At 45.8% G+C, this 13,816-nt stretch overlaps 1 protein-coding gene across 4 annotated transcripts in view; it reads left to right on the forward strand.

Annotated features, from left to right (window-relative positions):
• ASTN2 (astrotactin 2) overlaps positions 1–13,816 on the forward strand; it is a 1,092,638-nt gene that overhangs the window by 229,431 nt on the left and 849,391 nt on the right. For all 4 annotated transcript variants that reach the window (XM_055128058.1, XM_055128127.1, XM_055128183.1 and 1 more), the window contains exon 3: positions 12,783–13,167. In XM_055128058.1, coding sequence (XP_054984033.1) covers positions 12,783–13,167 — 385 coding nt within the window. The remainder of the gene's footprint in view (positions 1–12,782; positions 13,168–13,816) is intronic.

Below are 13,816 nucleotides of genomic sequence, written 5' to 3' on the forward strand. Positions count from 1 at the left end.
CCTTGTGTACAACCAATTCAGGTTTGATCCCTGGTGCCCCATATGGTCCGCTGAGCTTGCCAGAAGTGTTTCCTGAGTGCAGAAATAGGAGATATCCCTGAGCACATCCAGGTGAGGTCATACACTGGCTGCCCCTACCCCTCTCAAAAACAAAAAGAGAGATTTATTATTACTTTATGATATAAAAGAAGTCCAGGACTTAACCCCTCTGTTGTTTGTAGGATTTACTGTACCCACCATCTGATTTCCAGCCCCATCTTGCCACCAAATATTCTCTCTAACCATTCCACCTCACATTCCACCCACCCAGTATTGTTTGTACCATCAAAGAGGCATTTTTTTTTGGATTTTGTCTGCTTGTTCTCAGAAGCATGTGCTTGGAGACTATATAGAAGCCTGGTTGATATAATTGTCTACCAGGATATCATCATAATCATCATCAACCTGTTGATCATCGATTTTCTCGAGCAGTCTCAGTAATGTTTCCATTTGTCCTAGTCCTGAGATTTTAGAAGCCTCTCTCTACTCATCCTTCCCAACGGTGCCACATTGGAGGCTCTTTCAGGGTCAGAGGAATGAGACCCATCATTGTGACCGGTTTTGGCATGTGAATACACCACAGGTAGCTTGCCAGGCTCTCCCATTGAGTGAGTTTCATATTAAACAAAATACACAAGAAAGGACAAATACCAGATGATCTTATGCAAGTGTGGAGAAAAAAGGGGAACTGACTACTAAACATTGACAAACCCATGACCTTGTTTTACAAAACTTACAACCAAAAAGAAGGGGAAGAGTTGGGGAAAATGAAGAGATGATGTACGGACAGTGGTGGAGGCCTTTGGCACTTCGGAGATAGTGGGGTGCAGTAACTTTGAATATCAGTACCGCGAATGTTTATACTCTTGTCACCAAGTTACTTAAACTATATTAATAAATTTGTTGGAAAGGGAGAATCGATAAATCTATTCAAACCCTGGTATCATTCTTACTGTCCTTTTCGATAGTTTTGGTTCAGACCTTTAAGAATGTGAGTGAATGGATATTTCCCAGCCAGGGTAAAGTAAAGTAATTGCATTGTAAGCCAGTGATTGCACTGTGAGCCACGGGGAATGTTATGTAGGGCTACCTGGGGCCGCATCAAAAGGGTTGTTTGTGGGAACATCTCACATGTTCAGATCACATCCTCAGGACTCAGTTAATTTCTCAACAGTCTTGCAAGGTACTTCCTGATTCCAAAACAACATTAGGATGCTTTGCAATCTTGGTCGGGCCACTTTCCTGCTAGAACCTCAGTTTCCTCTTCAACAAGGCATCAGGTTCTTTCTAATCATTGCTCCACTTGAATCAGAGACTGAAGTCCAGAAAGCCCAGCATCCCAGAACCCCTCAATCCCAGCTCTGCAATTTGGAAGATGACCAAAGAAACACCCAGTGAATCATTAGTCCTCATCCGACCTGGGACTGGCTATTGGGACTAGACAGCAGTGACGAGAAGAGAGGGACATTACTTGGGAGAATATGCATGTTCACAGCTCTGAGGATTAAAGGCCCATGTTCTTATCACTGCTGAACAGAGTATTATAAATCCAGTCTTAGAATACCAAATCCCCTTGCAGCTTGGCCGTTGTGAGGGAATATTAAAAAGGCTGGAGACAGAAATAATCAGTTTCCAAATGACACATTGTCAAAGAACGCATTTCTCACATTATCCTTTTCTTCCCTTTCTCTGGCTCCTTCTCCTGTGTCTGGATATTTTCTCATGAAAAATAGATGAAAATGCGGCCAGATTGAATGGAGTTCTACGTTTGACTTCTCACCGGGTTCTCTTGGTGATTGGAGGTGCTTTTTATTTTTCATCTCTATTTTTCAGTCTTTGATGTTGTGTGTGTAAGCAAACCCGCTGGAGGCAGTTGCTCCAGCAGCAAAGCAGGTCCATGAGAGAGATGCCCTGGCAAGGTGGGGTCAGAGCTGATGCAGAAGCTGTCGGATTCATATTCACATGCCTTTAGCAAGTCTGGCCAACACTGTTGGCTTCTGGATGTTTACTGTGCACCTTTCTAGGACAAGCATTGTATCTCAGGCTGTGCGGATGGTAGGATTAAAAGGCAGCCCAAGGGGTCATGATCAGCTAGATGCCAGATTGTAGATGTATAGCCTGATGGTCACAACAGGGATGATGAGAGTATTGATAAAGATCTTGGCTAGATCGGGTGATAAGAAAGTTCCTGGAGGAAGTGATCTCCTATAGAGAAGGTCAGTAATAATGATGAACAAATCAAGACAGTTGGCGTTAAGACAGTTGACAGTATGACACAACTCAGGTTAAGCCACAGGAATGTCTAAGTAGTTTCCACATTCACAAATTTAAAAAACTGTGGATGTTCATTGGTTAAATTCTTGGATGCAAAACCCACCATTACTGAGAGCTGAGTCTATGAGGCCTGAGCACACATGAATTTGGGTATCAACACGGGGAGGGCGTCCTAAATCCATTACCCTGCAGATATCAAAAGATGACTCTAGGTAAGGTGTTTGGGGAGTTGAAAGTTATACTTAGTTGTTTTTTTTTTTTAAATGACATGTGTGCTCTCATGGACCGGTATGTCCTTTGTCTCCAAAACCCCCAGGAACTATCCAGGGCCCAGAACACTTTACAACAGACATGCCAGAGTGGTGAGACAGTGGGGAAGGCATTTGTGTTGCACACGGCCAAACTGGGTTGGATCTCCTGCATCCCATTGAGTTCCCTTCCCCCACCCCAGGCCCCCAGCCGCTAGGAGTGATCCCTGAGTATTGAGCCTGAGCCCCGATGGGTGTGGCCTACTCCCCCCCTCGCCCCATATTGTTTTCCAAAAGGACTGAACCAGTCGCCATTCCCACCAGCAGTGAAGGAGAGCCCCTTTCTCCCCACATCTGCACCAACACCAACTGCTTTTGTTCTTTTGGATGTGGGCCAGTCTCTGTGGTGTGAGATGATATCTCATTGTTGTTTTGATCTGCATCTCCCTTATGATTAGTGATGTAGAGCATTTTCTCATGTGCCTCTTAGCCATTCGGATTTCTTCTTTGAGAAAGTTTCTCTTCATTTCATCACCTCATTTTTTGATGGGATTGGATGTTTTCTTCTTGTGGAGTTCAACCAGTGCCTTGTATATCCTTGATATCAACCCCTTATCTGATGGGTACTGGGTGAATATCCTTTCCTGTTCTGTAGACTGTCTTGTATTTTGGTCCCGGTTTCTTTTGAGGTGCAGAAGCTTCTTAGTTTAAGGTAGTCCCATTTGTTTATCACTGTTTTCACTTGCTTGGCCGGTGGTGTGTCATCTTTGAAGATACTGTTAGCTTCAACGTTGTGGAGGGTTTTGCTGGCCTTGTCTTCAAAGTCTTTGTCTCCATCTGTGTGTGTGTGTGTGTGTGCATGTCTGCGTGCACATGTCTTTGTGCAAGTGTGTTTTCTCTTCTAAGGAGACTGCTCATGGATCTAGGGACTCCCAATTCAGCAGGACATCATCAAAGCCAATAACAATGGCAAAGCTATTTCCAAATACCGTCACGTTATGAACTTCTGAGTGGATATTTTTGGGAGGTCAAGTTATTCAGATGGTCTCGGTGTGAGATGAGAGCAAGGGACTCTCTCTGTGTTCTGAGTTGCAGGAGCAAATGCTTCTGAGCATCACACTTTGGCCAACTGCCACCCTCTTCTTATGGCTCCAGTATGAAGTAGAAATGAGGACTTGTAGAGAGCTGAGGACTAAGGAGAAATCTGGTGCCTCATCATGAAGATAAAAGGTCTTGGGTGCCAGGTGAGGGATCTTTATATTAGACTGCAGGCCCAGGTGAGCCAAGAAAGGATTTGAAGTAAATATCACTGTATCACTGCCTTCCCATTGCTCATCGATTTGCTCGAGCAGGCACCAGTAATGTCTCCATTAGTCCCTGTTGCTTTCAGGGTCAGGGGAATTAGGCCCATTATTGTTACTGTTTTTGGAATATTGCATATTCCATGGGTAGCTTGCCAGTCTCTGCCATGCGAAATTCTGCATTGCTCCTTTTTGGGATCTTTGTTTTATAGTCTCTGGATCTTGGCCATTGATGAGATTACATGGTGTGTGTGGGGGGGGAGGGGGGGAGTCTGTGGGTGTGACTTCCCAGCTACTGGAAAACTGGAGATCTGGGTAGAGGAGGCCCAGTCCCGATCCAAACAGGCTTAGAGATCTCAGCCATGGGTCTCGCATGCCTGGGTTCATCTGCTGGTTCCTTCATGTGTGAGGCTCATTCGAGCATGTGGAGAGTGCCCTTGATCATGGCTGTGGCTCAGTTCCGGAGATCTTCAGCTGCTGGGGCTCTGCTTGGGGTGGGGAGGGGAAACTCAACCCATCCCCCTCCAAGGGGGCCCCAGTGAAGACAGCCTGGCGTGGGGACAGGAAATTCTGCTTTTGAAGTAAGTAGGGAGGAATATTGAAAAGTAGAAAAGAGTGTGGAAGGTATTGGCACAAGGTAGAGGGGCTTAGAAAGAGGCAGTTAATTTGTTGGACTGTGGTACTAGCATATTTATCTAGATCTTTTATGATCTTTTTAATCGTTGGCATAACCCTTCACATTGGAAATAATTTGCCCATTTCGTAGTCTTTTACATCCCAGGGAAGTAAAATACCACAACCAGCATGTCTCCCCCAGTATCTAGACCCCAACTACCATTTTCCCCATCTGGTAACTCTATCCTTGATATTTCTTATTCTCACCCCTATATGCATCTACCAGGCTCTCTGGGATTCACTGTCAGTCCTGGATCCAGAAGGACAGAATGATTTTGCTCCAGCGAGACTTCTAGTAGAGAATATTCCAGAAGGGATGGGGACATATATTCTTTCTCTCATCTTTTCCTGTTTCCTGCCTGACAGCTCCTGTAATCATCAGACCCATAAGAAGAAAGTGAAATGAATCACTCAGCTATTCATTTTACTGTGCGGCTTGCAATCTCACAGAAACGAATCCCCTCCCTAACAGACTGGCATTTTTATTTCTGGAACCTGCTTCCACTTCTCCAACCTTGTTTGTCTTAGGCTACCCTAGAGTGAGCACAGTTCAAATCGGATTTGGCATTGGGTCATCCCAGAGGCCAACAGGGCCTCAGCTTGCAACCCCTTGAGCCTTGGCCTCCTCTACACTTGCTTTCAAATAGTGAACGTTCCCCTTCTCCATTGCCTTCTTATCCGAGACTGGGCTTTCAGCCTGCCTTGAAGTTTTTTTTTTCTTTCCTGCCAGAGCTTGTGCTACTTTTGACAAGGAGACTCCATATCTGTCCACTCTGGCCGTGTTCACCCACCTTCACTGACAGGTCCGGCCTGTGTGTTTGCTCCCTGAGGTGAAGGAAGTCCATCAAGATTTGGAGGTGTACCATTTGCGGGTTATTAAAACAAACAAACCATAGGTTGTGAATAATACCCAAATACAGTAGAAATGAGCGCCACGAAGCCTGTTCCATGATAGGAAGCTTGCCACCAGGAAGAAGGGAGAGTGTGGTTAGGACAGAGCAGGGACCACCAGGATAATGGTAGTCAGAAATGAGTGATCATTCTGGACAAAAATGGAGTGCTGAAAGGAAGTAAAGTGATATGCATACCTTTTCACTAACAGTATTGCAAACCATAGTGCCTAAAAGGAAAATGAGAGGGAGAGGGGGAGGGAGAGGGGGATTGGGGGGAGGGAGAGGAGGTGGGTAGGAGGTGGAGGTGGGGGGGAAGAGAAAAAGAGAGAGAGAGAGAGAGAGAGAGAGAGAGAGAGAGAGAGAGAGAGAGAGAGAGAGAGAGAGAGAGAAGAAAAGTGCCTGAGTGGTGAGTGGCCAACTGTGGGAAGGGGTCAAAAGGGGGGGCAAGTAGGAGAGAAAGTGGGGACATTAGAGGTGGAAAATGTGCACTGGTGCAGGGATGGGTATTTCCACATTGTATGACTGAAACTCAATCATGAACAATTTTCTAACTGTATATCTCATTGTGATTCTATTGAAAAGGGGGGGGGGGACATTCTGGGTGTAACTCTGTGCTCACAGTGAGGTGCTGCAGCCCAGTTGCCATGGGAGGATGTAGGACATAATTTTTATCTCTAACTTACTCTTCTGCTTCCTTTGGGCAGAATGTTACCTGAGCAGAGTAGGTCATGTTTCTCTGGAGCGTCTGTGTCTGGGTCAGTGGCCTTCACTTTGTGGGTGTTGTGATTTGATTGGGGGTATCTTGGATGATTGTGTATCCCAGGCTTGCCATATCCTGAACCCTGAGTGCAGCCATCCACATTTGTGAGCTAATATCCCAACCTCTATCCTGTAGACTTAGGGTCCATTTTCATGGGTGAGAAAACTCTGATTCAATGAGATGTTTTCTTTGTTCAAGAAAGAGCAATAACATGAGCTTTTTTTTTTTTGAGTCATACCTCAGTTTTTCACAATTACTCCTGGTTTTTCACTCAGGAATTACTCCCGGCAGTGCTCTGGGGACCATATGGGATGTTGGGAATTGAACCTGGCTTGGCCACATGCAAGGCAAATGCCCTACCAGCTGTACTATCGCTCCATTCTCGAGCTTTTCTTTTAATTTTTAATTGATAATGAGTTTTGGGCATATAATATTTCAATACCAATCTCACCACCAGTGTTAACTTCCCTCCACCAATGTCACCACACTCAATCTCCATCCCCCCTACTACACACAAACAGACACTCACACCTGGCAACTTGACAGGCACATTACAAAGTTCTGGTGCTTGCAGCTTAGATCTCATGTTTTCCATGGCGTTGAGTCTGTGTTTTGGATTATGGCCTTGCTGTTCACCCATATCATCAGTGTAAATGAAGCCCCAATCCCCATTCCCTTTTATGTATTCTTCCTTCCCCACTTGATTTCATTCTCTCTCTGTCCTTCTCCTCCTTAAACTCTGGAGTCAAGTGTTATGTAGGCATTCCCTTTTCACATTACATTTCCTCATCTGATTATTTTACATACTGCAGATAAGTGATATCATCCTGTTTTTGTCTTTCTCCTTCTGGCTTATTTCACTCAACACAGTCCCTTCCATTTCCGTCTAGGTTGCAGCGTATTGCATGATTTCATTGTTGCTCCAAGCTACATAGTATTCCATTGTGTATATATACCACATCTCTATAATCCATTCATCTGTGATTGGTCACCTCGGTTGATTCTGTATCTTAACTGCTTTACTAAGTGCAGCAATAAATAATGATGTGAAAATGTCCTTTTGAATGAATGTTTTTATGTCTGGGGGGGTAGATGCCCAAGATTGAAATGCCCAAGAGCTTTATGATAGCACATGAGCCTTTTAAATATTTCCAAACCCCAGATATTTTTTGTACCTGGATGCCACACACGCAAGTCATACATTCTGTTGTTGAGCTACATCCATGGCCCCTGAATTCCAAATTTGGTTTAACTTGTCATTCTATGTCAAGTACTGTCAAGTCTATTTTATTTTATTGTTTGTTTTAGTGCCACCCTCAGCAGTACTCGGGACTTACTCTTGGCTCTGTGCTCAGGGATCACTTCTGGTGGGGCTCAGGGACTGTGTGGGATATTGAGGATCAAACTGAAATGTCTGTGTGCAAGGCAAACATCCCACCTGCTCTAATATCTCTCCAGCCTTCTGCCAAATCTACTTTGAAGATGACTCAGGGTCCATGGAAGACCGTACAAGGAATAGGGCACCAGCTTACGATCTATTAGGAGACCTAAACATATGGATTCAGTATCTGTCTCCTGTATGTTAAGAGTCTCTCCCAAATTCCAGACCCCACTACTTTTATAGGGACTAAAAAGGTCGTGTTGGTTGGTCTGGGGCTTAGAGCACAACCAGAGATGCCAATTTGTGTCAGAGGAGGCCACTTGCACCTTTTCAAATTCAACCTAGGTTTGTCCCTTTTAGAAAAATCAATGACTGTGAGCTCTTCAAAGAATTCTCCCTCTGTTAAATTTTTTTTCTTTATTTCTTAATTGAATCACCATGAGAAAAGTTATAAAGCTTTCAGGTTTAAGTCTCAGTCATACAATGATCAAACACCCATCCCTTCACCAGTGCACATGTTCCATCACCAAGAACCCCAGTATACCTTCCATTCCACCCACCCCACCCCCCGCCTGTGTGACTGATGATTTTCACTTTAATCTCTCTTTACTTTGATTAAATTCAATATTTCAACAGAAAACTCACTATTATTATTTGGAATTTTCCCCCAACAATCAGACCAGCCGAAAGGGCATTATTTGATAATATGTTTTCCATTGCTGAGAATGAAGCGCTTATGAGGTTGCGCGGCCATGTGGTTTTAGATTTCTGGTACTTAGTAATTAAGTCCAGAGAAATTTCTGCTAGAAGTTGCATCACTGCAAGCTCGTACCTCTGTTTAGTGGGTTCTAAAAGATGGCAGTCGCCACGCCGCCACCAAAAGGAGAGGCCGAGAGAGAAAATCCTTTCCCCTCCGGGGAGGGGGGTTGGCATGGGGCTTAGTTCACAGTCTAGAGGCATTTCTGCAAGAAGCCTCTGGGTGCTGAAAGCAGTTAGTGGGCCTTCGGGATCATGGTCACTCAGGAACGGAGGAGCCATTTGTGTGCGGCCACTTGGGGTCTTGTCTAGGAGGAAAGCCTCCCTCTGTTAAATTTTTATAATGTAATTTCAGTCCCAAGTCTATAGCAGAACCCACCTTGTTGCAGGCTGGTGGGAGCTGAACAAAGAGATTCTGGTCCAGGGCTCTTGGCCTAGGAGCACGTTGGGTGAATCCACAGATCATGAAGCCATAGGTACTGCTAAGCTCAACCCTGGTGAAAGAGGAAAAGGAGGGGGTGGTGTTTCTCAGCAGCATCTTCCCGAAGTTTCTATCATTGGAAGAGTCTTGGAGGGTTGGGGAGATTAAAGATGCCTTTGATTCTCTTGTTTCTTGCCACCCCAAGCAGAACAGTGAAGCCCAGATAAAATTAGCTTGAAGTCCGGTCTCCTGCACAGCCTCATGTGAATAACCTCTAGTCCCCATGCCTCGGTTTCTTCTCCACACAGACACTGCTAGTTAACTGGTCTGGTTGTGAAGGCAAATGGCAGCACACAGAAGGGTCTATATTATGAGGGGTTTGGGTTGCAAGACAGTGGTGCTGAACTAACATCCTAGAGTACAAATCCAGGTCATTTTAGCCTTCATTCTCTAGCCTGTTTATTCAACATTACATCTACACACAGAGCTGTCAGCTGCCGCCCCCACTGTTCTGAAAACATTGACCATGAACCCCAGGCATCTTACTCAACCTTCCAGGGACCCAGCCCTGATTTCACCAACTGAGCCAAACCAAGATTCGGAAAGGTAATGAGACCTCATTATGCTCATTCAGTCTCTTTGTAAAACTTGGAATAAAACCAAGTCACACCTGGTCAGACTTCTTCACTGCTACTACGAGAGGACTCTGGAGGGTGGGCACCTGCCTGCCTGCCTTCCTGCAGCTCAAGGTAGAGACCTATGAAAAATCCAGGACGGCATAGGTGTTCTCTGTGGGTTGTTGGAATAAATTGGGGACCAGAAGGGATCATCATTTAGGTGCATAAGGTGATAATTCCTGGTCTATCCAGGGTGAGAGTCAGCACACGGCCCTAAGCACCCCTTAGCAGGGTGGGCTGAGCGAGTGTGCCACTGAAAAATAAAGGCAGAAGACAGAGTGTAAGGAGAGTTACTCATGGGTGTCTGTGAACCCAAATTAAGAATTTTCTCTGAAAAGGCAGCCTCAGGAATTGTCCTTGGAACCCTGCAGTTGAGAAAGATTTCCTCTTCCCTTTATGGATTCCTGCCTCTTCATCCCTTCTGGCCATCTTCTGGGGCCTACGTATCCTTGGGTCTGCCGGCACCATTGGCTCTCAAAACCTGAAGCTATGGAGTGAAGAGCTGTGTTCAGGACAGAGCTTTGCCAGTGCCTGACCTTCTTTGTCTGAAGGACCTGAGATCAATCCCTGCAGGATTTCAAGGCAAGGTAGCTCACCTCTTTGAATCACCTGCCCTTCATTTCATTCACAGCATGCCCGTGACAATCTCTATTGTGTTGAGCTGTGATGGAGAGGAACCAAAGTCACATTAATTTCGTAGGAAGGAGAGGACCTGCTAATGTTTTCACTGTGTGCTAGTTCCCTACCTGCCTTCTTTCTCTCTTTACTCAATCCTCCTGATTCTTTTAAGTCCTTCTCACTTCCTCCATGTCCTTTTCTTCTGTTAAATGCAAAAAAAAAATGCCCACATCATAGCCCATGTCACTCATGTTTTTCAGCTGAGTGATAACTTCGTGGGGAGAAGTAGGGCCTGGTGTTGCTTTTTAGAGTCCTGGAGGAGAGAAACTGCACACACATATCTGATGTGTATTGCCCGACTGCACACTTGCATGCATGCACACACAGAGGTATGGCTTTCTTGGGTTTGCATATTTATTCTTCCAGTCTGACAGCTGCAGAAACCTCCCTGGGATGCTGCAGTAACTCACTGCCAGGTCCAAGGCAGGGTGATCAGTCATACCTGCAATACCTGGCTATCAATGCTTAGTACTCTTACCTCCCGCTTCCCTCCCCTGTGGAGGTGATGGATTTAGCTTAGGCAGCTGAGGACCTTGCAAAGGGAATGTGATTGTTTTTCAGTAGCAATACACTCAGCAGAGAGCTGAGTCTTTTTCCTGAATAATAAACTTGGCTTATACAGGCATCTGAACAGCTGACCCCTTCCCCATCTCTGCCCTCACCCCCTACCCCCAGACACCAGCAGAGATCTTCAGAGCTAACATGTATCATCATTGCTCCTTATACAGGCAGTGTTCAGAAATCTATCAAGGAAAGAGCAATCCGCCCAGGGGTGTGTTTGAATGAGTATAGACTTTAGAGCTAAAAACCAGAAATGAACAAAATAAACCCACCATAATGAGGCTCAAAGCTTGCCCTACTATTCATCCAAGGGGCTGAATCTCTTGATTGCTTTGTTCCCAGCTCCCCATACAGTGGTGATCTGTCCCAGCTCAAGGGATTACATAGCAGGGACTGAATTAAGTGGCTTTGAATCTCCCAATACAGTGCTTCATCCTTTTGGTCAACAAAACTGCATACATGATAGTAGATCCTATAGACTATTCCCTACAGCCTGAGTGTGCATAGTTGAGATGAGATAGGTTTATGCAATTACACTATGACATTCACAATATGATAAAATTGTCTCAAAATAATTTATCAGAATGTATCTGTCTTGTTAAGGGATCATATGATTATATGTCATGTACAAATGCACATATTTATATACATATATAGGGCTGGAGAAATAGCACAGTGGGTAAGGCATTTGCCTTGCACGCAGCCAACCCAGGTTCAATTCCTCTGCCCCTCTCGGAGAGCTTGGCAAGCTACAGAGAGTATCCCACCCGCCCACATGGCAGAGCCTGGCAAGCTACCCGTGCATATTTGATATGCCAAAAAACAGTAACAACAAGTCTCACAATGGAGACGTTACTGGTGCCCGCTCGAGCAAATCAATGAACCATGGGATGACAGTGACAGTGATATATACACACACACATCTCTACATTGATATGAAAGCAAGTTAACCAGTGTGTCCTCTGTTTCCCGGATGGCTTTCTGGTATAAAGTGAATAAATAGAGGCAAGGAGAATACAAGCCTTCCACCTCCAGTTCTCAGCAGGTGTGTGGGGAATATTGACATGTTTTGTAAATACCCCTACCCTTAAAGAGCTTGCAGTGCGGAGTTTCTCCTACAGCTCATGAATCATGGAAGATGTGTTCATAAACACTTGAGCCCATTTCAATTCAATGTATGGTATGCAGACTCAATCAAATATTTACCGGTTGGATGTATTAAAGAAAAATCAACTTCAGTTCGCCGTAAACTTCTGATTAAAGGAGCCCTAGAATTGTGCATTTCCCCCACTCAGTCATTCATTTAACGGCTACATACTAGGTGCCTACTTTATTCTAGAACTCTGGTTGGGAAGACTAAAAAGATGAGCATTTCTGAGACTCTGCAGACATTGGATTTGACTCAGTAATACTCTAGGGTGTTTGCCACAGCATGGATGAGAAGAAAGACTTTCCTCTGTACCCTCACTGGACCTAGCCTGGAGATAAGGCGTCAAGAGGGACAGAGGCGAAGCACATGTCATGGGGTCATTCAGCCTGCTGTAGGCAGAGTCATGAGTAGATTCTGCCATGTGAGGGTCATCTGTGTGCAGCCACAGCCTTTATATATTCTGGCACATGTGAGGGGAAATGCTCAGAGAAACCCAGAGATTTACTCAGTATCACCCAGTTTGGTGTTGAGAATTTTTGTGATTTCAAACCCTTAGCTGTTTATTCCTTGTAGGTCATATTATTATGTTGGAGGGGCTTCCCGAGCAATGCTTAAGGGACTCAGTGCCTAGTCCTGGCAATAACTACGTAACCAGGCTGGACAAATGAATACTTTTTTTTTTTTTAACTTTTGCCAGATGTAGTGCTGCCAGTTCTACCCAGGGGGCTGAGACCTCCCAGTGCTATACCCAAGTGGGGCTGGGAATCGGAGGCATGCGATGCTGGGATTTGAACTCGGGGTCTCTGCATGCACGTTCTAGCAGTAGGATGGCATTCATGCCATCTCCCTAGTCCACAGGCTTTTGGATCTAGAATCCGGGCTAAGTGCAGTGGGCAGAACATCCCTTCTGGCACTTCGGCTGAAAGAGCACTGCCCCACGTGCTTGTCCTTCTTCCCTTCCGATCCAGGGCGGCCTCATCGCGCTGCTGCTCCTGCTGCTGGTGTTCACCGTGGCACTGTATGCCCAGCGGCGCTGGCAGAAGCGGCGCCGCATCCCCCAGAAGAGTGCCAGTACGGAAGCCACTCACGAGATCCACTACATCCCATCCGTACTGCTGGGTCCCCAGGCCCGAGAAAGCTTCCGCTCCTCCAGGCTGCAGGCCCACAATTCCGTCATTGGGGTACCCATCCGGGAGACCCCCATCCTGGATGACTACGACTACGAAGAGGATGATGAGCCTCCTCGGCGGGCCAACCACGTCTCTCGCGAGGACGATTTTGGAAGTCAGGTGACCCACACGCTGGACAGCCTGGGCCGACCAGGGGAAGAGAAGGGAGACTTCGAGAAGAAAGGTGAGTCTTCCTTCCTGGGTGCATGTCCCCTTCCAGGGAGCCTTTTGGGGGGTGCTGGGGACAGGCATCATCAGAGCTGGGTGGATAAAGAGACTGGCTGCATCTTTCGGCGTAAATATATGGGCAACTTCTCTGTTGGTGATCAATGTTTATCTCCTTTGCTTCTTCAGTGGTGATGAGAGGAAAGGGAGAGGGTGTTTGAAAGTTCTCGGAATTAAATTTTATTTTTGTTCTGCTTCTTTGGGGTAGGTTCTCCCAAGCAGTGCTCAGGAAACCCCCGGGAGCACTCTAAGTGGATATGGACCTAGAAATGTGCAGGCCTAGCAGTGCTGGGACCCACCAAAGTTCCGCCTTTGGTACTCGGGGGTCTAGACAGTCCCTGGGACTGAACTCAGAGTCTCACATGGCAGACATGCCCTTCAGCCCTTTCCAATCCCTGGAATGAAAGTCTAAAAACGTCTGAAGCGATGTTGCTCCATATTTCTCCTGTATCCCTTGATTACCACATTACCACCCTTCATGCTTTTCTCACTACTAAGCCAAGCTCTCAGATTCCTTTCAGATAGCACCATTTGAAAGGTGCTCATTATACTGGGTTAAAAAATCTCTTTCTCTGAACTTGCATGTCCATATACATGTGTGCATACAC

This window comes from Sorex araneus, chromosome 1 (assembly GCF_027595985.1).
Source record: "Sorex araneus isolate mSorAra2 chromosome 1, mSorAra2.pri, whole genome shotgun sequence".
NCBI classification, from domain to species: Eukaryota; Metazoa; Chordata; class Mammalia; order Eulipotyphla; family Soricidae; genus Sorex; species Sorex araneus.